This window comes from Pelophylax lessonae (genome assembly GCF_965119305.1).
Source record: "Pelophylax lessonae genome assembly, chromosome: 2".
Taxonomy (NCBI): domain Eukaryota; kingdom Metazoa; phylum Chordata; class Amphibia; order Anura; family Ranidae; genus Pelophylax; species Pelophylax lessonae.
In genome coordinates this window covers 258,545,754-258,573,277 of record NC_138769.1, presented here as the reverse complement: position 1 = coordinate 258,573,277, position 27,524 = coordinate 258,545,754, and the positions used below count along the sequence as shown (strand labels likewise).

At 42.6% G+C, this 27,524-nt stretch overlaps 1 protein-coding gene across 1 annotated transcript in view; it reads left to right on the top strand.

The window, feature by feature from the left end:
- LOC309546075 (C4b-binding protein alpha chain-like) overlaps nt 1-27,524 on the top strand; it is a 290,333-nt gene that overhangs the window by 23,474 nt on the left and 239,335 nt on the right. The window contains exons 2-4 of the mRNA XM_082245585.1: nt 9,995-10,090; nt 12,164-12,238; nt 18,340-18,396. Of these exons, the coding sequence (XP_082101711.1) occupies nt 10,006-10,090; nt 12,164-12,238; nt 18,340-18,396 (217 nt within the window). The 5' untranslated portion in view covers nt 9,995-10,005. The remainder of the gene's footprint in view (nt 1-9,994; nt 10,091-12,163; nt 12,239-18,339; nt 18,397-27,524) is intronic.

Genomic DNA, 27,524 nt, shown 5'->3' with positions numbered 1-27,524 from the left:
CCACCGATCCCACCCCCCTCACCATCACCGCTGCCACTTATCCCACCCCCCTCACCATCACCACCGCTTCCACTGATTCCACCCCCCTCACCACCACCCCTGCTGCCACTCATCCCACCCCCCTCATCATGTCTGCAACCTCTGACCTCTCCTGTACCAAGTCCACACAGCCTCTGACCTCTCCTGTATCATGTCCGCACAGCCCCTGACATCTCCTGCACCATGTCCTCACAGCCCCTGACCTCTCCTGTACCATGTCTGCACAGCCTCTGACATCTCCTGTACCATGTCCACACAGCCCCTGACCTCTCCTGTATCATGTCTGCACAGCCTCTGACATATCCTGTACCATGTCCACACAGCCTCTGACCTCTCCTGTATCATGTCCGCACAGCCCCTGACCTCTCCTGTACCATGTCCACACAGCCTCTGACATCTCCTGTACCATGTCCGCACAGCCCCTGACCTCTCCTGTACCATGTCCACACAGCCTCTGACATCTCCTGTATCATGTCCGCACAGCCTCTGACCTCTCCTGTATCATGTCCGCACAGCCCCTGACATCTCCTGTATCATGTCCGCACAGCCCCTGACATCTCCTATACCATGTCCACACAGCCTCTGACCTCTCCTGTATCATGTCCGCACAGCCTCTGACATCTCCTGTATCATGTCCGCACAGCCTCTGACATCTCCTGTATCATGTCCGCACAGCCTCTGACATCTCCTGTACCATGTCCGCACAGCCCCTGACATCTCCTGTATCATGTCCGCACATCCCCTGACATCTCCTGTATCATGTCCGCACAGCCCCTGACATCTCCTGTATCATGTCCGCACAGCCCCTGACATCTCCTGTACCATGTCCGCACAGCCCCTGACATCTCCTGTACCATGTCCGCACAGCCCCTGACATCTCCTGTACCATGTCCGCACAGCCCCTGACATCTCCTGTACCATGTCCGCACAACCCCTGACATCTCCTGTATCATGTCCGCACAGCCCCTGACATCTCCTGTATCATGTCCGCACAGCCCCTGACCTCTCCTGTATCATGTCCGCACAGCCCCTGACCTCTCCTGTACCATGTCCACACAGCCTCTGACATCTCCTGTATCATGTCCACACAGCCTCTGACCTCTCCTGTATCATGTCCACACAGCCTCTGACATCTCCTGTATCATGTCCGCACAGCCCCTGACCTCTCCTGTACCATGTCCGCACAGCCTCTGACATCTCCTGTACCATGTCCGCACATCCTCTGACATCTCCTGTATCATGCCCGCACTTTTACCACTTTTAACTATAATTTGCTTTTATATATAAAGCCCTGCTTTTATATCTATCTTATCTATGATAGTACACTCTTCAAATTTGCTTTAAAATGCATGGTTTTCCCTTTTATGAACAAGAAAATAATGGCGTTATGGTGTTGGGCCGGTATAATAATGCTATGGGGCTGGTATGACATTTTTTCCAGGGCTGAATTTTATTCCCAGTCCGGCCCTGGTAGAGGATGCAAAAATACATAGTGCAAATACTGTTTTGATGCAAAAATATTTATTAAATACACTTAAAATCACTCACACGATTCTGGTGCGTGAGAGCACCAGTCTGTACAATGAAGTAAAAAGCCGTAGATGATCAGCACAAATATGCCGCTACTGATTTATAGAGTTGTATGAGTTGTATAGCGTTGCTCTGAGTTCACCAACAATAGCCTGGCAAGGGGCCAGCATATGTACACATTTAGGCTATATGCTGGTTATATTTCAGCTATCACCATTTACATAGTTACATAGTTAAATAGTAGTTGAGGTTGAATAAAGACAATAGTCCATCCAGTTCAACCTGTGTAGATGTGTGTGGCTGTAATCATCTCTCATACCCCCTTATGTTCTGATCCTTGAGATGTATGTCCAAGAGTCTTTTGAAAGTAGCCATACTTCGCGCATAAACTACCTCTTGTGGTAGAGAATTCCACAATCTTGTGGCCCTAACAGTAAAGTTTTGTGGCCAGGATAGGGGGGGGGGGAGCGAGCACCCTCCCTCCTGAACCATACCAGGCCGCTTGCCCACAACTTAGGGATGGGGCATCAACATGTTGATGGGGACAAGGGCCTGTTCCCAACAACACTGGGCCGTAGTTGTGGGGGTCTGCGGGTGGGGGACTTATCGGAATATAGAAGCCCCCAATAACAGGGGGGCCCCCAGATCCTACCCCCTCTATGTGAATAGGTATCAGGTATATCGTACCCCTAACCATTCACCAAAAAAGTGTACAACCCCCCCCCCCCCAAAAAAAAAAAACTGTTTTTGACCTTTATTAAAAAAAATAAAAAACTGTCCCTCGATGTAAATTGATCGTGAATCACGACGCTCTCCGCACCCAAAAAAATTCAAAGACGCTTCTGCCTATTCTGAGGCGTCCCCCAGAATGACGCTCTTGAGCTTTGACAGCTGTTTTATAAGCAAGGGGCGGGGGCCACCCGGTAACATCACCTGGTGGCACCGCCGCCTTCTGACATCACATGACATCACATGACGTCAGATGGGGGCAGTGCCACCGGGTGACGTAACGGGTGCCTAAAAAACAGCTGTCAAAGCTCAAGAGTGTCATTCGGCGGGTAGCCTCTGTACAGACGGAGGCGTCTTTAAATTTTTTCTATTTTTCAGGTGCGGTTGAGCGTCGTGATTGACGATAGATTTACATCGAGGGACACTATTTTTTTATTTTTATTTTTGAATATAGGACTTGTCAAAAACTTTGTCTTTTGTGTAAAATTTTTTTGTGCACTTTTTTGATGAATGGGTAGGGGTACGATGTACCCGATACCCATTCATATGGGGGGGGCTGGGATCTGGGGGTCTGGGGGCCTTGTTAAAGGGGGCTTCCAGATTCTGACAAGCCCCCCACCCGCAGACTCTCACAACCACAACCCAGGGTTGTCGTGAAGAGGCCCTTGTCCCTATCAACATGGGAACAATGTGCTTTGGGGGACACTCCCCATGTTGAGGGCATGCGGTCTGGTATGGTTCAGGAGGGGGGGGCGCTCACTCGTTCCCCCCCCCCCATCCTGGCCTGCCCGCCTGCATGCTCGTATAAGGGTCTGGTATGGATTTTGGAGGGACCCCACGTTTTTTTTTTAAATTTTGGCATGGGGTTACCCTTAAAATCCATACCAGACCCGAAGGGCCTAGTATAGACTGGGGGGGGACCCTACGTCATTTTTTTTTTTTTTTTTTTTTTTTTTATCTGTATTGCCGGGAGTTGACAATACATTACAGCCATGAGCAAGTTTAAATTACATTTTTTCCTTTTTTTAGAAATGTCAGTATTGCCGCAACAGGCTACATACATCATACAGATGCGCCACTTTACAGGCACATTAAGGGGACCACCCAGGCACTATATTTAAATGAATTTTTCATTTTTATTGTTTCACTTTAAGCATTATTAAAATCACTGATCCTGTACAAAAAATTGTTTTAAAAAAAAAATGTGTGCATTTGATGCATGTCCCCCAGGGCAGTACCCAAGTCCCCATACACTTTTTATGGCAATAACTTGCATATAAGGCTTTAAAATTAGGACTTTTTTTATGTTCATGTCCTATAGACTTTAATAGAGTTAACATGTTCGCTAGAATTTTTTCCCTGTTCCAGATGTTCTGGTGCGAACCGAACAGAGGGGTGTACAGCCTATCACTAGCCTGCACATGGAGACATTTTAAACACTCTACTCATCACCTAAAGTATAGATATCTCCCTATACATAGTTTATATTAAACAAATTATTTTTAATATAGAGGTCCGAGTTGACTGCTATATATTTCTGTTATATTATTGATGCAGAACACATCTTCAGTCTACCATCTCCATTTATAGACCTTTATTAGACCTAAATAGTAAACAAGTATGCAATATAACATACCCATGCATAATTTATTCAAAACTAACAGACAGACGCTGAAAGTTTAACGACATGATGATCTAGTTCTTACACTAGTTCTTTATTGAGACCTCATTACGCTTTACAACAAAGAAAAAAGTTTAATTATTGGAAGGTTAGGTTGTGACATACAATATGAATACCTCTCTCTAAATGGACTATATTATACACATTTTTGGGTTCTGATGAGGAACCTGTAAGATTTGACACATATTTTAGCCTTATATGGTCCTAACAGATAGCCAAAAGATGAAGGTTTTGCAACATGTTGTTCCAGTTCCTTCACTAAATGACCATTAAAATTCCACAAAAGGATTATACAATGTTGTGTGATCTTTCAAGTGGAAATCTCTACCCTTTTTGGTCCAAAAGGATCAAACTTTACAGGCGATATCCAAAATAGAGATCTCTTAAGGTTATAATAGATTTTCCTAATATAGCCTTAGCATTCTCCTCTCCAATCTATCACCTCTTTCCTGAGATAACATATATGTATGGCTTTATTTGTTTACTTTTTACATATTGTAGTTAGCCAAATGCTGGCCATACACTTATAGATTTTTGTAGGACAATGTTTGTACGAATGTTTATACGAACATTCTTTGAACATTTGATGAATGGACAAATTTCGTTCGAAAATAGCCTTTTTGCTTTTAACATTCAATTTTAAAATGAATGTAATTCATGAGCGAGAACCACATACACTGTCTGACAATTAGTTGATTGAGAAAAGTTTTCCTTCCTGCCTCTTCGAATTTTCCTGTCACTGCAGTCGAAAACTGACATCAATTTGACCCTACCAATGATTAGAAAAATCAAACAAATTTTCTTAAAACGAAAATTTCCGAACAAAAATCTATACATGTATGGCCAGCATTAGATTCATACTTATCTACTATTTATCTCTGGTAATATAGAACGGAGAGGACAAATGAATAAAACAAAAAAAAAAAATTAGCAATTGGGAGGAGAGATAGAGGACAGACAGAAGTATTTATCTTTTTCGTATAAGTACATTATATGTATAATTTTCACCAAATATTTGTTTATAACTTTACGCTAAAAATATTGATAATATAGTTTTATAATTATTATTTTTATGATAAAGCAATAGGTGTTAACACTTATAACTTTTTCCTTATATTGCAAAAGGGTGTTAGTAAAAGGGTTTGAGCGTGCTTCTACTGCTTAGTTCTACCACTCCCACACATCGGCCCTCACCTGGGAGGCATTTTTTGGCTTCTCACCTATAGGTTGAGTATATAGGATTTGTTTCTATTAGGTTTTCCCCATTTCTCCTCACATTTGTAAGGGAGGATAGAGTTCCCACCAAACTCCCACACAAAGTTCTCCGTTTCCTCTTCTTCCTCTCCACACCTTTTCCCCCTTCCACCCCTCAACAACTCCCCCCCCCTTTTTTTTCTATTCCACTTTCTCTTCTATCCTCCTTCAGGTCTACATAGGCTGAGGTCTATATCTTCTATATGACAAATAAGATGACCCCTCCACTTAAAAGAGACTATACCTTCCATTCTCACCCCCACAACACACACACACACAAATAGACTTCTTTTTGATCCCACATGCATTCCTACCAAGGGTAAGAGATACTACAATAGGTTCAATTACAATATCAGATCATGCCCTAGGGATGGATATAGACATCTCAACATCTCCTGTAGGGACCTGGAATTGGCAAGTTAACAACACACTGCTTCAGGATCCAAAGATCCAGGAAGAAGTATTACAAGAACTTCATCACTTTTTTCAGACAAATGATACCACAGAATCTAATGCCATGATCATATGGGAATCTCATGAAGCTTATATTTGTGATATCTTGATTAAGATCTGCTCCCATCTGAAAAAAGAACAAATAGCTCAAAAGGGGCAGCTTCTTGCAGATATTTATAAATTGGAAACAGTACATAAACTATCTTTGGCAATATCTGCTTTAGCAGAACTGACGATTCTTAGAGAACGCCTGAAGTCCATGAATCTGTTCAAAGCCAAAGCAATGGCAGTCTGCTGTAGACATAAGTACTATGAATGTGGTAACAAGTGCAGAAAATTCCTGCACTTACATCTCTGAAATTCTAGATTTCAAACAGACCAAACATTTTCACTCACATACCATTGCAGAGGTCTTTAAGATATAATAATATGAATCTTTATATAACCTGAAAACGCATTCCTCCCCTAAACCTAACAAATCATCATTAAGTGATATAAAAAAATACCTTACCTATCATTGTATGTAATATTTAATCTTAATATTCCAATCACAGAGGAAGAATTCTTTACTGCCCTGGCTCAGACTAAAATTGGTAAAGTGCTGGAACCTGACGGCTTCACTTTGTCATACTATAAAACTTTCACACAAAAGCTGACTCCCTTTTTTCTAAGAACATTCAACGCCTTCAGACCGGAGACTTGTTTCTCTATAGACTCCCTTCTAGCCCAAGTGACAGTAATAGCCAAAGAAGGTAAGGATCCGTTACTATGCTCTGGCTACCGTCCCATATCTTTGCTTAACATTGATCTCAAATTGTTTACCAAAATATTAGCTAATAGAATGATACAATTTATCCCTGACTTTATTCATCTTGATCATTGGGCTTTGTCCCCACAAGAGAAGCACGAGATAATAACTCAAAAGCCATAGCTCAAATTCAATTAGCTCGATTTAAATCAATTCCTCTGATGGTACTTTCCACAGATGCAGAGAAGGCCTTTGACTGATTAAATTAGTCTTTCATGGAGCAGACAATATGTCCTATAGGCTTGGGGGACAAGATGTTAGATTGGCTTAAGGCTAGCTATTCTTATCCCATGGCACAAGTTAGAATTAATGGGAAACTCTCATCACACTTTCCTATTTCAAGTGGGACCTGTCATGGTTTCCCCTTATCACCAATTATAATCATTTTGACCCTGGAGCCACTTTTGCAATGGATCAGACTCAATCCCAATATTTCAGGCCTAGTAATATGCCGTAACTTTCATTTCAAAATTGCAGCATATGCGTATGATCTGTTACTTTTCATAACAAATCCAATCATCTCACTTCTCAACCTCATAGAAGAAATAGGTCCCTATTCAACTTTAAAATAAACTATCAAAAATCAGACGCACTCAGTATCTCCCTTCTATATTCACTATTTCAGAACTTGCAAATAAAGTTTCCATTTAAATGGTCTAATTCACACATCAAATACCTTGGAATTCATCTCCCTGCAGATCTAACAACGACTTTCCATATAAATTTTTCCCCTCTTCTTCAATCGATTAGACAAGACTTAGTCAAGTGGCATAAGGGGACGTCCTCATGGTTTTGTTGCTGTAATATTCTAAAAATTAATATTATGCCATGCATTCTATATCTCCTTCAAGCCCTTCCGATACATGTCCTAGCCGCTTTTATTAGGAGTTTGAACAGACTGTTTTCCCAATTCTTATGGGCACATAAACCACCACAACTCCCTCACAGGATCTTAAGATTGGCTAAACCTTATGGAGGCATTTTTGTACCATCTATCAGGAACTGAAATATAAGATGCTGACAAGATGGTACTTGACTCCAGCTAAACTTAACCATATACCCACTCTCTTCTAACTGTTGTTGGAGATGTGGGAACTAGGAGACATCCTACTTGTTTTTTGGACATGTGATCGACTTCAATATTTTTGGGCTGAAGTGAGGAGAATTTCTCAAAAATTTATAATACCCATAATTCCATTAGAACCAGCCTGTTTTCTTCTACACCATCATTCCATTCCATGGAAGACTTATAAGCAATCTTTTCTGCCCCATCTTTTTTAATGCAGCCAAAAGTTGCATACCTGATCTCTAGAAACAGAATTGACCCCATCAATTGCAAGTGGTTGACTAAGATCGAAGATATAAACAGAATGGAAGATTTTATCTATTCTGATAGAGCTATTCATGAAAAGTTTTTAAAGAAGTGTTCCTTTTTTAAAGAATGCTCCTTACTCTTGTCATCATTGGGAAGAATTAACCCCTTACGGATCGCTAAAAGGAACAATGGTGTCCTTGAAACGTATCTGAGAGGAAGAAATTGCCCTTTGCTCGAGGAACCCCTAGCAACCTCAGGAGGAACCCTAGTTGAGAAACCGTGGCTTAGACAGTAGCCATTTACAGGTTCTCAACAGTTTTGTTACAGTATGAGATATTCTGAGAAGAAACCAGTGTAAGGGAAACCCCAGAATTAATGGGTTTCAGTAACATTTTGACTGTTGAAGCCAGATTGAAACTTACATTTATTTAGACAAACGTGTAGGCAGAAAGACATGTTTGGAGAGCAAGTCGATCACATTACATTCTTAATCATGAAATCATTTGCTCTAACTGACTAGGGCCCTTAATACAATTTATACATTCTAAAGTGGGTGGAACCTATCTATCTAGTTTCTTTAAAGTCACATATGAGTCTTTGATGACATTCTTTGATATGCGGAATGGACATTTAACATAAATGTGTCACTTCCAAAGCTTCCAAAGCTTGTTGGCTAAACAGGTCTTCAATGGTCGAGATAGCAATCTTAACAGCTTGAGCTGTAAAGGGCTTTTGAATACAACAGCTGTTATACAATATGACTTCTCACAACATTTACATCCAATATATCCGCTTAATCATAAATCCATGTTTGATAATCATAAATAAATGTTTGCTTTCCTTTTCCTCATCACCAGAAACTTATTCACATGAAACACACTTTGTCCCTACATTTGCTAACTGAATAGCCATGAAATACACACATTTCAATCACAATAGTATTTTTTTCCTTGTTTCATTTTTTTATTGAACAAAAGAGAAATCAAATAAAGGAACATAGAAGTAACAGAACAAAAGCATGTAAGCATGTATGTCTTGAAAGCAGTTGGCTGAAACTACAGAGTACTTTAGAACACTAGATTCAAAAATGGTATTGAACAATGAAGGAATAAATATAGGGTTACAGTATAGCAATAACAGGCGATAGCTGTGATGTTTGCATATTTGTACTAGGTAAATCGAAGTAGATGAAAAGAACATCAAAGTCAGGATAGCACCATCAGGGTATGCCAATATTAAGTACTGAATCTGCATAAACCAGGGGTTAAGTAACTCACAGGTACCAAACAATGCAGTCAGATGTGATCCACAGAGGAGTCAATAATTATAAAAAGGAGGAGGAAAGGTTTAGAAGTTAAAAGTTTATAGTATATGAGGAAAAATCTGGGACTTCTGTAGTTGGGTGAAGGTCGGAAAAACGGGAGAGTTTGAACTGAGAAAAAAGGAATTAAAATGAGGAAAGAGAAAGGGTTAAAATAAGAGGGGAGGGATAGGTTGTGAGAAGGGGAGAGAGAAGAGAAAAAAAAAGAGAGGGGGGCAGATAGGGGAAGGATATAAAGGCGAACACCCAGAAATCTGCTGAAGGGAGGAAGCTTTAGTATTGCACAAGCTGGAGAATTGGGCTATTTATCAGGGTAGGGATTCGTCAAAATTTGTGAGGAGAAAGTGTTTTACCCATGGGCATAATTCTGTCTAGTATTCTTCTGTTTTAGCATGGATCCTTGCTTGGGTGATTTTATGTTTAACTGACACTATGTATAGGTTGGGGGATTTCCATGATTTTTTGATTATTTGTTTAGGTGCCGTGGTAACCTGCAGGAGTAATTTGAGTTGATTGAGATGTCAAACTTGGGGTTTTTTTGTTTAATGGAGCCACTGTGGGAACAGGAGGGAGTGTATCATCAAAAAGTGTGGATATGATTTTAAAATATGTTGGTCCAAAAGGCTTTAGCTATGGGAAATTCCCACTAAATGTGCAAGTGCGTACCAGGGGTGGAGCAGCCTCAGATTCAGAAAGGAGAGTATTGGGAAACACCCATAGATTTTTTTAATATATATTTTTATAATTTTACTCTTTTTGCACTTGCAGGCCTGTTGTACAAATTAATTTTATTGCATGTAAATATAAGCAACGTTAGACTTTTTTTTAAACTTGTCAATGCTAATAAGAACAATTATCTTCTAGGTTTTCTAAAGATGTCCTTGTTGGCACAGTTTACCAGAACCTATACAATCTTCTTTCTGGTTTCATATCTGACAATCTTCACCAATGAAGTTCATGGTAAAGTACTTCTTTTTTTTTTCTTTTTCTTTTGTACTGCGATAGTAAATTAAACATTCATTGCAGCCAAGTGGGAAAGCTCAGATATTTACAAGGTTTAGTCTATATACTTAAGTGTGAGTCCAAATTAAACACTGTAACATGTCTACAGTGCATGTAGCTATTTTAATGGAAAACTGCTGTTTATAGGGAGAACTTCTGTTTATAGGGAGAAGCCAAAATGGGAATTTTTATTTTTTAGTTTTTTTAAGGAAGTGGTAAAATCCATGTGAGGTTTTTACTGCTGTCTGTGTCCCTGCTAAAGAAATATACCTCTTGGGCTCCGTTCACACTATGGCGATTCTGCCCGCAATTCCAATTCACGGAATGCCCTTGCAATCCCTATTATTTTTAATGGCACTCAAATTGCAGCGAGATTTTGCCTCGATTGTCGTCTGACGAATCGCGGTAAAATCACGCAAAAAGAAAAATGAGACACTTGCTACTAAAAGAAGTTCCGAACTTCTTTTGGGCAATAGGTGTTCCGCTATCCCAGTTTATTCTCCTCAATAAAACAAAAAGAAAACAGAGCACTGGCTGTGCAGTATGGGGGATCCATTTGCACTTGCGGCTCCTTAGGGGGTGCGCTACAAATAACAAACCTGTTACACTTGCCTGCTCTGTTCAATGGTTTTGCACAGAGCAGCCCTGATCCCCCTCTTCCCGGGTCCCCGATTGGCACTCTGGGCTCCTCGCCCCCACAGAGTGCCCCCACAGAAAGCCACCAGCCCCCCTCTCCCTCCTCACTGGCTGTGATTGACAATGGCTCAAGCTGCCAGCAGCTACGCTTATGCACATCCCTGGATTGAGATCAGGCTCATGTAAGTATTGGGAGGGCTGGCGGAACTGCATGAAGGTAAAAAATCTTTAGCCTTTACAACTACTTTAACCACTTTAGCCCAGGAGGATTTGGCTGCTCAATGACCAGGCCGTATTTTGTGATTCGACACTGCGTGAATTTAACGGACAATTGCGCGATCGTGCAGCGCTGTACCCAAACAAAATTGATGCCTTTTTTTTCCCACAAATAGAGCTTTCTTCTGGTGGTATTTGATCACCTGTGCGATTTTTATTTTTTGCGCTATAAAAAAAAAGCGACTATTTTTTTTAACATTTTAGGCCAATTTGTTTTCTGCTACATATTTTTGGTAAAAAAAAAAAAATCGCAATAAGCGTATTTTGATTGGTTCGAGCAAAAGTTATTGTGTTTACTAACTACAGGAAAGATTTATGTAATTTTTATTGTTTTTTTTTTTTTTACAAGTAATGGCGGCGATCTGCAATTTTTTGCGGGACTGCGACATTGCGGCAGACAGATCGGACCCCTAACTGACATTTTTGACACTTTTGGGGGTACCAGTGACATTACTACAGTAATCAGTGCTAAAAATATGCACTGTTACTGAAAAAATGACACTGGCAGGGAAGGGGTTAACAGTATGGGTGATCAAGGGGTTAAATGTGTCCCTAGGGGCGTGATTCTAACTGTCAGGGGACGTGGCTTGTGAAGTCATCACAGAGATATGCGATCCTATATAGCAGAATCACATAGCCTCTGTGATCACTTCAGGGAGAATGACAGACGGCTGTGTTTACATCAGCCGTCTGTCCTTCTCTCTCAGCTGCGGGAGATTGCGAGTGGCCGGCGGCCATCGAAGTCGCCTGTCACATGCACTGGCTCCCCGGCTGAGGAGGGCAGGCAGGAGCATGCTTGCCCCCTAGAGTCTTGTAAGTGAGCGACGTAGTACTACAATGGTCTGCCCAGGAGCGACTGCCTGCCGCAGTAAATCTGCAGTGGGCGGTCATTAAGTGGTTAATAGGGTCTCTCACAGAATTTGGAAACATGAGGAAAAAATGCTTCTAAACATTGCCCCAAGTATTGCTGACTGTTGAGAACAAGTTGAACCATACTTCAGGATCCTAACACTATTTTTCCAAGTGTATGTAAAATATACTATCCTATGTATTGAATATTATTATTTTTTTATTTTTTCTAAAATCAGATAAGCATTAACTATGCTATTTATTATATAGCACCAGCAGCTCCTGATTACTTTGACGATGATGAGATAACTACAGTAAAGCCATTGGAGGCAAGCACAATCACAGGTATGGCAGAACTTCACCTATAACAGTTTGATAACAATTAATGTTCTTTAACAAAAGAACATACATTCCACGTAATTATTTATGCCACCAAAATTAGTGCATGCTGTAAATTGCCTCCAGCATTGTTCCTGTTTCTTCCTGCTGGAGGCTGCCATTTTGTTGAAGCCCAGAGCAGCCACTTTCTTGTTGGTCTTAAAATTTTTTGTCACTTTCTTCAAAAAAAAAAAAAAAATATGTACATTTCCAGCCTTGATTGTATGTCTTGGTGAAGTTAGAGAGGAAGTCTGATAGCGCTGAAGTTCATAGCACTGCCAATGAGGAAGTAAGGAGAGAATATCAGGGAGATAAGATAAGACACTATTCTTGCAAGTTTTACTCTTGTGTGTCCCAGGCAGCAAAGTCTGTCCTGCCACTCTCCTACTTTTTTTTTTCTTCCTTTCTAATCTGTGTCCCCTCTACACAGTCTGTGCCATTCCTGCTGATTTCTTTCTCCTTCAGAAACAGTAAATACTAAAGCTGTCAGCTGATCGACCTCCAATGGCTCTGATTTTAGGCACAGTGCTGAGAATAGAGAGCAACTGAGCATGTGCAGAGCAGGGAGAGACCGCATTACTGGATTTTAAACAGTAGAGGCACTTATTTTTAATGTTTTACACAGCTACACCTCCAATGGGGGCTAGCATGAATTTATATATCAGGACAGGTCTCACGATTTGCTCCTAGTTCTATTCCCTAGTGCACATATGTAAAACACAAGGCCCTCGGGCCGAAACACGCCCGCCAAGCCATTTCATGTGGTCATCACACCTCTCCTGCAGCTGCAGCACCCCCCTCGTCTCCACCTCCACCTTGTCTTAGCAGTGAGCAGCAGTGAGAACAGAACTCCTTAGCCAGATCCTGTGCTTCTCTGTGCAGCATCTGCACTCCTTTGTCTCCGCCTCCCCTGGTCCCAGGTTCTTCCTGGCAGCAGCACAAAGTAAGTGGGGTGCTCTGTGATGCAAGGGATGGTGGGGAACTCTCAACTTCTGAGTGGGGGTTCCTGACATCTGATGTAAGAGGGAGTGGCATACCCTGGACATCTAGTCTTACAGATACAACAGGCCCTTTTAGGGCATCCATAATGCTGCCTGCAATAAAATGGCTGCCTGCCATAGTGGATACAAGCAGCCAGGGACACGGTAGTTTTCCAGTCTATACTTACAAGACCCAGGCAGAAAGTGTATTTTTTAGATGTTATTGCTTGTTAAACTTGAGTAGTGTGCAGGGTAAGCCTTGGAATACTCCAGGTTTAGTGCAAAAGGTAATGGGGGACACTGTCTGGCAGTAACTGTCTCTTCAGGGTGAAACCCCTCCTGAAGCTAGAGACAAGAAAACTACAGTTTAAGGGACTCTAATATAAGAGTAATCCCGGACCAGCAAGTCTGAGGCAGTCTCTTCAAGAGTTAACAAGGACAGTCTCTAGGATATTTCTCAGGCTGGTACTCACTGTGTGCTGGCTACTTGAATGCTTTCCTGCAGTACCAGACAGATTCAGTACTGTGTGCCTCCAAGTCAGATCTTCTCTGGACTTCCTGTAAACTGCTCAAAGAAACTTTGGATGTGGATCGCCCAGGTATCCCTGAGCTGGGACCCAGATAGCCTCCTCTAAACTTAAACTAAGTGACCCAGAGGAACACAGCCCTCGGGCTGGTCTACTACCACAAGAATGAGGCTATGCTGTTCCATACCCCAGCCGATTTATACACAACCTAAGCCCCCTACTGGTCATTTTTTCTGCCAGGGATTGGTCGATGCTGTGAAAATACGCAAGTGTAGGTCTGCCACTTCTACCCACTAAAATCTGGAACCTAACATAAATCAGGGGAAAGCAGTTGAGCCTGCAACCAGCAGAATCCAGAAAAGCCAAAAGCATTCAAACTTTGCTCCACTGGCTATAGAGGAGTCAAAAACAAAATTTGCCTCAAACTGCTAGCAGCCTTATTAGTGGGGTGCTACAAGGACTTAATTTTCGGACTAAAGTTCCACTTTAAGTATTCATAATATAAACAATGGAACACTTAAGGTTTAATGTCCAAAATTAAATGGTACATATATGCAGTGCATTGCAGAAAGATTTTGTAGTGTTACAGCATAGAATAAAAAACTTCAGCTTGTGCACCTGTATACCCCTTATGGACCAGAGCAAATATAACAATTCAGCTATTGACTTAATGATTCTGAAATCATTTTGTCTTTACTTATGATAGTATGTTTTCATAAAGTCAGAATTTGACCAATGTTAAACCGGTTTATGCACTATACAATCTGATTTTACAATCTTCTTTATATCCATCAACAACTATGTAATGTGAGGGCATGTGCAATTGGATAGAAATTGATCAGATTGTGTAAATTTGTCTTTATATAACAAATTAAATCAAAAAGCTACACATTGTAGTATGCATGGCCAGCCACTCTTAGACTCTGTTCACTCTATGACAGGGTGCATGTGTGTTTCCGTGTGTTCCCATGCACCGTGTGTATGGCAGTCTATTCATTTCAATGGGCTGCCCTATGCATGAGAAATGTGCAAAAGATTTCACTGATCCTTTTTGCAAAATTGCTCTGCACCAAAACGCATGCACGTGGTTGCAGATGCATGGGTGCTGACAAGAATTAATGGCTCCACCACACGTCTACTAAAGGGCAACATGTTACTATGGTTGTTGGGAAAGCGAATGGTTTTATATGTGTTTCTGACCTGCGCTAGTGAACCTAGCCTTAAGCCCCATTTACATTTAGCATATTTGAAGCGTGTATTTTGTTTTGATAGTTGATTTCAGTGGGCTTCCATATGTGCAACAAACAAATCAAAGTATCTCATGGAGCTTTTGGCCACATTTCAGCTTGCATGTTTTTTTACCAAATGTCTTGCGCTTTTTGTGCACAGCAAAATGTGTGTCTGCTTGACGCATTTGGGGTGTCATTAACAATAAATGCCAATGCAGGCATGGCAGGTGCTCTTAGTGTGTTTTGTGCGCATGCAAAAACACATGATTTTTTGTACATGTACAAAATTTTCTTGTCAATGAAGTGTTAACAAAACTAGTGATTCTATAGATAAAAATGTAATTCGGCTACAAAGCATGACAAAGTTATTTACAAATCCAAGAAAGGCTTTCCTTTTAATTTTGTAATTTTTTTATTTAGGGCCAGTTTACACTGGGATTGCACAATAATTCATGCTGCATTCCCCTGTGATACCAGCATGGTGCAATTTTGCAGCCCATTCATTTGAATGCAGTGCAAGAAACACACACTGCGTACTGGTGGGGATTGGCCCTGAATGCAACACAACAAAAACAAACAATAGAACAAAAAAGTACATATGAATAAGTTAAAATGTATATGCACACAAATGTAGCTTAACCACTTTCAGACCGGAGGATTTGGCTGCTCAATGACCAGGCCATATTTTGCGATTCGGCACTATGTGACTTTAACGGACAATTGCATGGTCATGCGACACTGTACCCAAACGAAATTGATGTATTTTTTTCCCCACAAACAGAGCTTTCTTTTGGTGATATTTGATCACCTGTGTGATTTTTTTTTTTGCGCTATAAACAAAAAAATAGCGACAATTTTTAAAAAATAACAATATTTTTCAATTTTTTTTAGATGAAATTCTCAAAAAAAATGTAAAAATCTAATTTTTTTAAAATTTTAGGCCAATTTGTTTTCTGCTACATATTTTTGGTTAAAATAAATCACAATAAGCTTATTTTGATTGGTTTGCGCAAAAGTTATTGCGTTTACTAACTATGGGAAAGATTTATTTTTATTGTTTTTTTTTTTTTAACTAGTAATGGCGGCGATCTTCGATTTTTTTTTTTTGCAGGGCTGTGATATTGCGGCGGACAGATCGGACCCCTAACTGATATTTTTGACACTTTTGGGGGTACTAGTGACATTACTTCAGTAATCAGTGCTATAAATATGCACTGTTACTGTAAAAATGACACTGGCAGGGAAGGGGTTAACATTACTGGTGATCAGTGGGTCAAGTGTGTCCCTAGGGGCGTGATTCTAACTGTCAGGGGGCGTGGCTTGTGAAGTAATCACAGAGACATGCGATCCTATATAGCAGGATAAGAGTGGAGCTTGTCAATTCACAACACAGTTATTCTGCTGTGTGTGTGTGTGTGTGTGGGGGGGGGGGGGTGCCTTTCCACCAATCAGCTCTCACACACTGTGACTACAGTCTCTCCGCCCCTTCCTCTGTGCTACTGACAGATGAAGAATGATTTTTAACAAAATCAGCTCTTTTAAAAGGGTGTAGAGAGGAGAAGACTGCAGATAAACAAGTAAAACCTATGCAGGAGGATGTGTCTCTTCTGAGTCTGTTCAGTTCACTGGGTACAGTATATGTGAGGGTTTACAACTGCTTCCTAGTTGCCAACATTTCACCAAAAAATTTTAGGGACACTTTTTTTTCAGAAAGCCAGTGTAGGAGGAGTAGTATGTTAACAGAGCATGGGACATTAATTTTGTGAGCGTAGTTGACACATAAAAATTGCAGGGTGCGAAGCGACGGAAATGGGCATGATTTAAATCATGCTAAATATTGTACAAGGCTTAAAGGGGGTGTGGTTAAATAGAGTCTGTTTACATCTGCCTGTCCATAGGGATGTATAGACCTTCCCATTAGGTCCGCCTAGAAAACTGACAGGCAGACCTGATGGGAGCCGTCATGTGAAAGGGACCTTGCTGATGGTTTCAGCAAGGGGTGACTGTGAGAAACTGGGTTTAAAACTGCGCTGCCCAATTTCTCACAGTCAGGACAGTGCTACATAAAAACAGGAGATACCATTTTTGTCAGCTAACAGCATTTTTTTTTACTCAAAAGTCTAAAAGATAGAAGTAAAAGAGTGCTGTTAGCTGACATGTAGCACTCTCCTGACTGTGAGAAATTGGCCAGTGCAGTTTTAAATCTAATTTCTCACAGCCCAGTGACTGCATGATAAAGAAAACCTTTACTTTTAAAGTCCCCCTAGAACATCAAAGCCCCCGATTACCATCAGAGCCCTCCTTTACTCACCAGAACAGTCTCACCAGAGCAGTTTCATCAGAGTAGTCTCATTAGTGCATTCTCATGAAGTAGAATCTTGATTTTTCCTTCTGGTCGGATCCCCGCAGCAGCCGCTGACACTGACAGTCTGAGTGGCTCATCACCCTCAGATCAGATGGCCATGCCCCTCTCAGCACAGACCAACCTGCAGCACTTCTTGGAGGTGGGAAGAAGGTAGGGCAAGGATGGCAGTGCAGCCCAAGACAAAGGCCAGTTTTCGGGATTCTGCCTGGGACAATAACACAGCGGGACATGGATCAGATTTTCAGGAATTTCCCAGGAAATTCTGCACTGTTGGCAACTATGCCACTTTAAAGAGGAAGTAAACCCTCCACTGTAACTTGTACCTATAGGTAAGCCTATGATAAGGCTTACCTATAGGTACTGTAAATATCTCCTAAACATGTACCGTTTGGGAGATATTTACCTTAAATGCAGCCAGTGATGTCACTGGCGCATGCGCTCTGAAGGAACGGCCGCTCGTGCCGTTCCTTCAGAGCTCCGTGCTGTGACCGTCGAGCTAGTTCACACAGCGCATTAGATGGCCGCATTCTGCATTGAAAAAGGGTCCTGTGCATCTTTGAGTCCAATTCAGGTGTGAATTTAGGCAAAAATTTGGACCTGATGCACACCTGAATTGGTGAACAGGGCCGCACCGGACCCTATGCTATCAACCAAGCCCGAAGCATGTGTGAACGCAGCCTTAATCTTGTGATATTTATTTGCCTAAACATCTCATTACCATAGATGGGCGAATATTTAAAAATTGACCTTATCAGCAATGCGGTATTGTGCTAGTAGGTCCTATTTTTCAACAAAGTAAATTGATCAAGATCAGGCTTAAGTATGTATAAGGGGGGCTTGGGGGGGGGGGGGTGCACTCAAGAGGTTTTTTTTACCTTCAGCCTTTAGAAACACTGTAAACACTGGATCCTCTTCTTCATCTTTCCTTATTTAACATTAATGCTTTTTTTACTACTTGCTATCACAGGTGAATTTAACGGACAAGAACGCCATTCTGGCCTTGAACAAACTGTCAGAAGATCAGGTATGATGATAATAGAGCTACTATAAATATAATGTAATATTTTGTGCCTCATAATTGTAACACAGATCCACATGTAGCGCCACCTCCGTGAGGGACGCTTGAAGGTGATTGCCATGACCTTGAAAGTCTCCCAAGGGCGACAAAGGGATGGGAGGGTAGACAGGGGAGTGGGAGGGGAAAATGGAAAACTGGAGTCGGAAAGGCGAAGTGGGAAAGGTGGCTTGGATGAGGGGGAAGGGGGGATTATGGGGAAAGGGGAGGCATTAGGGGGGGTTGTAGAAGAGAAATAGTTGGGAGAGGGGGGAAGGGGAGGAAGTAGCTGGGCTTGGGGGGGGGGGGGAAGGGAGGGGAGGAAAGGTGTTGGGAGAGGGGGGGTAAGGGAAGGATGTGGCTGGGGGAGGTGACGGGATGCACTGGGTTGGACATCTGATCTTTTTCCTTGAGATGTACAGAATAGGGGTTTCCAATGATGGGAAAGGAGTGTATGAGAGACTGAGGGGGAGTTAATGGGGATATGAGTGAGTGGAAGAGGCTGGTGGGAAATGGGCATGGGAGTCTAGGGAACCTGCGGGAGATGAGCCAGGATGAGAGACGGTGGGTGGTTGTGACAGCTGGCAGAGAGAGCAAGCGGTTCACAAGCCTGATGGCTGTGAGGATATGTGCCCGTGCAGGAAAAAGAGGGAGGGTTGATGGGGGAGAAAAATCAGTGGTCTGGATGCTGGTAGAAAGATGGGGCAGAGGTCCATGGTGACAGCTGGCAGCAGGGGGAAGGAGTGGGGGATCTGGAGGAAAAGGGAGGAAGCAGGGGTCCATGGTGAAAGCTGGCAGCTGGGGTAAAAAACAAAGTCTGCCAAGACTGGGGCCAGGGATCGGTAGGCAAGGGTGAAGAGAGATGGGGGTGGTGTGAGGCTTAGGAGAAGTTGGGTGGAAGATAGTACTGACCTGGAAGGTTGCTGTGTACTGCGGAGGTGGCAGCATAGAGAGGCAGTTGGGGCACTGGAATTAGAATTTGACAGGTGGGTGTGGTTTAGGTATGACAAATGTGAGAGTGGGCTGGGTTCCCAGCATGGTTATGTGGGCATGTGTTGGGGGGAGTGTGTGCTCTATTGGGAAGAAACATTTGCACGGGTCTAGGAACTGGATTGTGAAAAACAAAGTGTAATTGTAAATGCTTTGTATCGTTATGAATATATAAATTAATAAATAAAAAAAAAATAAAGATGAAAATGGAAAAATGAAAAAAATGAAAATAAAACATGAAAATAAAAAAATGACTGTATACATTTGAAGACAAGTGCAGCTCGGTCTCTGTATGTAAATGGTAACAAATGTATGTATGTTTGTGTGTGTATGTATATATATATATATATATATATATATATATATATATATATATATATATATATATATATACTGTATACATATAAATATATATATATATATATATATATATATATACAGTATCTCACAAAAGTGAGTACATCCCTCACATTTTTGTAAATATTTTAATATATCTTTTCATGTGACAACACTGAAGAAATTACACTTTGCTACAATGTAAAGTAGTGAGTGTACAGCTTGTATAACAGTGTAAATTTGCAGTCCCCTCAAAATAACTCAACACACAGCCATTAATGTCTAAACCACTGGCAACAAAAGTGAGTACACCCCTAAGTGCCAATGTGCAAATTGGGCCCAAAGTTTCAATATTTTGTGTGACCACCATTATTTTCCATCACTGCCTTAACCCTGTTGGGCATGGAGTTCACCAGAGCTTCACAGGTTGCCACTGGAGTCCTCTCCCACTTCTCCATGATGACATCATGGAGCTGGTGGATGTTAGAGACCTCCTTTGTTATCGTGGCTGTGTGCTTAGGGTCGTTGTCCTGTTGAAAGATGAACCTTCGCCCCAGTCGGAGGTCCAGAGCGCTCTGAAGCAGGTTTTCATCAAGGATGTCTCGGTACATTGCTGCATTCATCTTTCCTCCAATCCTAACTAGTCTACCATTGTAGGGATGATATTGGCCAGGTGATTTCCTCCAGACATGACGCTGCTATTCAGGCCAATGTATTAAATCTTTGTTTCATCAGATCAGAGACTTTTGTTTCTCTTGGTCTGAGAACTGCAGGTGGGCTGTCATGTGCCTTTTACTGAGGAGTGGCTTCTGTCTGAGTGCTGCAGACATAGTTGTTCTTCTAGTACAGGGGTGTCCAAACTATGGCCCTCCAGCTGTTCAGGAACTACAATTCCCATCATGCCTAGTTATGTCTGTGAATGTCAGAGATTTACAATGCCTCATGGGACGTGTAGTTCCCCAACAGCTGGAGGGTCGTAGTTTGAGGATCCCTGTCCTAGAGGATCAGGATCTGATATGGATTTTGGGGAAGAACGTAATTTTTTGTATGAGTTACCCTTAAAATCCATATCCAACAGACCTGAAGGGGTTTTTTTACACTATCCACATCCCTTTGTTTACATTTCACTGTCAGCCTGGGATTCAGGGGATTCTTTTCCCCCCTCTCTCCACCCTCCAACATGCTCATACTAATCTTCTTCTTTACAATAACGTCTTCCCTCCTCAAACTCTCATTTCTTTACCCCACCCCACAACATTTACATATCTCCCTCACTTTTGCCCTCTCAATATTACTGCACTTATCACCTCTTGCTTATTCTGAGCCCAAACAATGTCACCTCTACACTGCAGCACCTGCCCTCTAATAAATCCCACCCCTACCTTACTGCCCTCAGCTTTCTACTTCTCCCAATGTCTAAGGATATCGCCTGAAACCCTGGCCCTCCTCTAGCCAGCTCTCACCCCCAGAATTGTCAGGCCAACTTCTCTGACTGTAGCCACAACTCCTACTCTTATCTTAATTCCCCTGATTCCACAAGTCAGCACCCCTTTATGTGTGCCCTCTGGAATGCCCGCTCAGTTTCTAACAAACTTGCCTCTGTCAATGATCTTTTCCTCCCCAACTCCCTAAACCTACTTGCTATTATCGAAACCTGGCTCCAGGAATCTGACACTGTCTCCCCAGCTGCCCTCTCCCATGGTGGCCTCCTCTGGACTTACTCACCCAGACCCAGCAGACGAAAAGGAGGCAGAGTTGGACTTCTCCTCTCCCCACAAAGCACCTTCCTGGTTCTTCCCATACCTCCCTCCCTTTTCCTCTGTTCTTTTGAAGTGCACTGCAGTCGTCTTTTTTTGCTCCAGTTTGTCTGAGGATTGCAGTAATTTACCTGCCTCCTGGCCCAGTGTCATGCTTTCTCAACAACTTCTCCTTATAGCTACCCTACTTTTTCCCCTCTGAGGAACCTGTCATCATCCTCTGTGACTTTAACATTCCAATCAATGTTAACAGCTCAGCCACTTTACAACTACTCAACTTAACCTCCTCTTTTGCCTAAATGGACACAAACCACCACTCACTCCAATGGCAACACTGTCGACCTTGTATTCCCCACCTCTGCACTCCCTGCAACCTCTCTAACACCCCCTTTCCTCTCTCCGATCACAATCTTATCCTCTTATCCATTTCACACTCTCCCTGTCTCCTACGTCTCCTTCCACCCACCTGCAAACAGTTACCTGCAGGAACTTTCACCACTTCAACCCTTCCCTTCTTCATTCTGCTACTGACTACATTTATGATAAAATTACACCCCCTGTTCTGCCCAAACCTGACCAGTTCTGTCTACAGCAACATACTTTCATGCTCCCTGGACACACTCGCTCCTCTTTCTACACGCAGAACAAGGCCTCCTCTGCTACAACTCTGGCAAACAGACCTCAAATGCCTCAAGGGACACAGCTGTGCTTTTGAGCGAGCGTGGCGTAATACTAAATTCCTGCAAGACTTCACCCTCTTCAAATCTGTCCTTCTCAAATACAACTCCTTCCCCCACACTGCTAAACAACCCTACTACACCCTTCTCAAGACCCTCTCAATACAAACCTCGTCAACTCTTTTCTATCCTAAATTCCTTACTTCTGCGCCCATTGCCTCCATCTTCCAACTTGCTTACTACCCAGGAAATTGCCGATCATTTCAAAAACAAAATCGACACAATCCGTGATGAGAAATCCAGCATCCAGCTTCCTTCCCAAACCAACATACTAGGTTCAACACCACACTCAATACTTTCCTCCTTCAGCTCTGTTACCACTGAGGAAGTTGCCAAACTCCTTTCCACGGCCCACCTCACCACCTGTTCCCTGGACCCTGTATCCTCCCAATTACTGCGACCACCTTCCTGCTCTATCCTAAACTCTCTAACCCACATCTTCAACCTCTCCCTCTTCATAGGTATCTTTCCCTCCCCACTCAAACATGCACTCGTTACCCCCATACTTAAAAAAAACACTCTCCCTCTATATCTCTTTCCTGGGCCGGCTGATAACCTCACATGGCTTCCAATACCATCTTTATGATGACGACACTCAGATCTATCTCTCGACTCCTCAACTCACCCCCTCAATCTCCTCACATATCACAAACTTACTGAGTGACATATCAGTAAGGATGTCACACCACTTCCTCAAAAAACTCAATCTTTCTAAAACTAAGCTTGTAGTATTTCCTCCTCCCTGATCCCCTCCCCATGGCTTTACCATTGGGATCATCGGCACAACTATTGGTCCCTCCACACACACCAAGGTGCTGGGTGTAATCCTAGACTCTGACCTGTCCTACAGCTGCCACGTCCAATCACTGGCTAAATCTTGCAGTCTTAACCTCTGCAACATTTCCAGAATTTGCCCCTCCTTGATTATTTCCTGCCTTGACTACTGCAACTCTCTCCTCACTGTTCTACCTTTACACAGGCTATCCCCATTCAGTCTATGATTAATGCTGCTGCTAGACTAATACACCTTACTAACTGATCCGTGACTGCTTCTCCTCTCTGCCAAGCCCTTCACTGGCTTCCCCTACCCCATTATATAAAATTCATAATACTGACCACAACATACGACATCAGGGCGCAGTGTAAGCTGGTTGTTCAGGAGGGGGACTGGGAAGCTGGCCGCGGCATCCTTACAACACAACCTATGAGTCATCAGCTGTCAATGGGTTTCCCCACTGACAGCTGAATGAAAAAAAAAATGCCAGTAAAAAGAAAAAAAAATGGCGTGGGTTGCCCCCAAAATCCATACCAGACCCTTATCTGAGTATGCAGCCTGGCAGGTCAGGAAACCATACCAGGCCTGAACCATACCAGGCCAATGGCCCTCTAAATGGGGGGGGGGGGTGGGTGCTTTGCCACCCCAAAGCACCTTGTCCCTATGTTGATGGGACAAGGGCCTCTTCCCGACAACTCTGGGCTGTGGTTATCGGGGTCTGCGGGCGGGGGGCTTATCGGAATCTGGAAGCCTTCTTTAACAAGGGGGCCCCCAGATCCCTCCTATGTGAATGAGTATTGGGTACATCGTACCCCTACCCATTCACCAAAAAAAGTGTCAAAAAGTAATAACCACAAGACACAGTTTTTGACAAGTCCTTTATTAAAAAAGTGTCCCTTGATGTAAATCCATCGTCAATCACGACGCCCGCTGGACCCGAAAAACTGAAAAAAAAATCTTTAAAATGACTCGCGGTTACAATTGTTGGAAACCCGGCTATTAAAAAAAATAAAGAAAAAAAGGCAAATTCGTCCATACCAGGCCCTTATCCGAGCATGCAGCCTGGCAGGTCAGGAAAGGGGAGGGGACGAGTGCCCCCCCTCCTCCTGAGCCATACCAGACTACATGCTCTCAACATGGAGGGTGGGTGTCCCGGGGCGGGGGAGGGGCTCTGCCCCCTCACCCTAAATCACCTGGTCCTTATTTTGATGGGGACAAGGGCCTCTTCCCGACAACCCAGGGTTGTGGCTGTTGGAATCTGCAAACAGGATGCTTATCGGAATCTGGAAGCCCCCTTTAAATAGGGGGTCCCCAGATCCCTGCCCCCTCCTATGTAAATGGGTATCGGGTACATTGTACCCCTACCCATTCACCAAAAAAGTGTTGAAAAGTAATAACCACAAGAAACCATTTTGACAAGTCCTTAAAAAATAAAAAAATAGTGTCCCTTGATGTAAATCTATCATCGATCAAGAGGCCCCCTGGATTCGAAAAACAGAAAAAAATCTTTAAAATGTATAGAAAAAAAACTGCAAAATTTAAAAGAAAAACGGCGTGTGGTCCCCCCCAAAATCCATACCAGACCATTATCCGAGCATGCGGCCCGGCAGGTGAGGAAAGGGGAGGGGACAAGCGAGGTTCCTGAACCATACCAGGCCACATGCCTTCAACATGGGGGGGTGGGTGCTTTGGGCCCCCAGGTCCCAGGCCCTCCATGTGAATGGGTATCGGGTACCCCTACCCATTCACCAGAAAAAGTGTCAAAAAGTAATAAACACAAGAAACTGTTTTTGACAAGTCCCCTATTAGCAATATAGTGTCCCTTGATGTAAATCCATCGTTAATAACGACGTCCGCCAGACCTGAAAAATAGAAAAAAATAAAAACACTCTTGCCTCTTTGGAGGCCTCCTGCCGTATGCCAGCTCTGCGCTTGACATTTCTTATATAGGCAAGGGGCAGGGCCATATGGCTACATCACTTCTTGGCACCACCCCCTTCTAAAGTCACATGACATAGCCGGGTGGCCAGCCCCTTTGCCTATATAAGAAATGTCAAAGCGAAGCACAAAGCAGGCATACGGCGGGAGGCCTTCGAAGAGGCAGAGCCCCCCCACCCCAAAGCACCCACCCCTCCCGTGTTGAGGACATGTGGCCTGGTATGGTTCAGTGGGGGGGGTTGCTTGCTCGTCCCTTCCTCTTTCCTGACCTACCGGGCTACATGCTCAGATAAGGGTCTGGTATTGCTTTTGGGTTCCCCTTAAAATCCATACCAGACCCAAAGGACCTGGTATGGACTAGAGAAAGGGGACCCCCATGCCATTATTTTCTTTATTTTTTTAATAGCCGGGATACTGGGGCAGTAACTAGACCCATATACCCCTTTTATTGCCAATTACTTGCATATAAGCCTTCAAAATGGGCACTTTTGATTTTTTGATCCCTGAAAACTCACTTATTCAGAGATGCCTACACCACCTTCATCTAAGAACTGTACCTGACTCACCTCCATCAGATCATCTCCCGCAGCTATTATCTTTTGTACCACCTCCCTTTTAGATTGTAAGTTCCATGAGCAGGGCCTTCCTATTCTTTTTTTCAAATATGAAGTTTTATTGAAACAGACAAAAAAGAAATAACAACATGGTACATACAAAACATCCATGGTAGACAGTCTTCCCATAAGGTAAGGCAAAATGTTAGAAGATGCAACACCATCAGACAAGCAAATACATAACTTTTTCTTTCGTTGAGTAGGAGAAAAACATCTAAAGTGGGTCCCACCACGGTGGGCCAAAAAACGTAAGGCCTTAAATCAGACTACATAGTCAACGATATGACAGTCAAGAGTAAAAAAGGTTGTATACAAGTGGTACAACATGGGGAGGAAAAAAACCCTCCACAGTTAGTGTACATGGAGTGTTACTCGGTGTTGGAAAAAACATAGCAAAAAACAGGGAAGCAGGATAGTATCATAGCGAGAACACAAAAAGGAGCAGAGAAAACGAGGGAAAAAGGAGGGGAGAAGAATAAAGGGAAAGAAGGGAAGACAAGTGGGGAGGGAGTGACGGGGGGAGGGCAGGGAGATAGCGGATGCTGCACCGGGACAGGCCCCCCATCCAAGGGCGGCAACACAGCGGAGTTAAGGGCACATCAGGGCTTTCCCCCTATCAGAGATGAGAAACACATTCCAGTATCCCCAAGTCTTTTTGTATCTGTCTCGTTTGTGGAGTGCCGTGAGGGTCAAGTCCTACATCTTGTTGATGTCTTCCACTCTGCGCATACAATCACTGATGGAGGGTGACCGGGTGGTCTTCCAATAGAGTGGGATGCAAGATCTGGGTCTTCCTATTCTAACTATATTGAACTGTATTGCAATTGTACTGTCTCCCCCCCCCCCCTCCCCCCTCTACATTGTAAAGTGCTGCTTAAACTGTTGATGCTATATAAATCCTGTATAATGATAATAATAAATGGGCCAGGTGGGGATGACTCAATCGTTGTTAGGACGCTGGCTTCTGTCAGCTTCCTATCAAGCAGCCAGGAGGGAAGTTGTCACATTTAGCAACTGTAATAAAACTTATTTTTCTCTGTTTTTCTTTCTTCTTTTGCCCTCAACTGTAGACTTTCTTATCCAGCCCAAAATATCACTGTTACTTAAAGTGGTTGTAAACCTCAGCATTAAAATATGAACAAGCATATTATTCTATGGTATTTACTTATCTCAATTAAAAGCACCAAGTGTCATTTCTGTCTGCTGCTTCGTTCCTCTGCTATAAGCATGAATCACTTCTGACAAGTTTGTTTGATTGGTAGTGAAGAATTTCATACAAGATTTTCATTACACATGTAATGCATACATGATAACAATGATCTTAACATATTCTAGTTTTGATATACTATATATGTGCACGTGTTTATATATATATATATATATATATATATTTATGTGTGTATATATTATTTTTTTATATTAGTCTTGTCATCAGAGCCAATTGTTTTATACAATATACCATTGACTTAATTATTCTTCATACCTATCGCTTTTGAAAAAAGAATACTGTAGTGCTTGGACACTTTTATGTGTTATAGCCAGTGTATTTTGGAGGGTCTCATCAAACCTGTGATTTTGTAAATATGGATGCTTGTATTTCTAAAAAAAAAAAAAAGTTATTTCAATTAAATTCGCCTTTTGCAAAGATTTGTGAGAGATAAAAGATAAAATAAAAGTGCTATGGCACTTCGATGTCTTGGACTTGGATAAATGCGAGCACTGTATTAAAGGTTTGTCAGGTTTGCGGTTTGGCCACAGTGCGGGTGTATGCATGGTGTATGCATTTTACCTGCATTTTTATTCACTCCTCTCCTGCACATACTACCTGCCGCCACACACTCCGTACTCCTCACCTGCACAAACTACACCATGCTATACACTACGCATTCCCACATACTACCTGCTGCCATACCCTCCACATTCCTTTCCTGCACATACTACCCTCCACCAT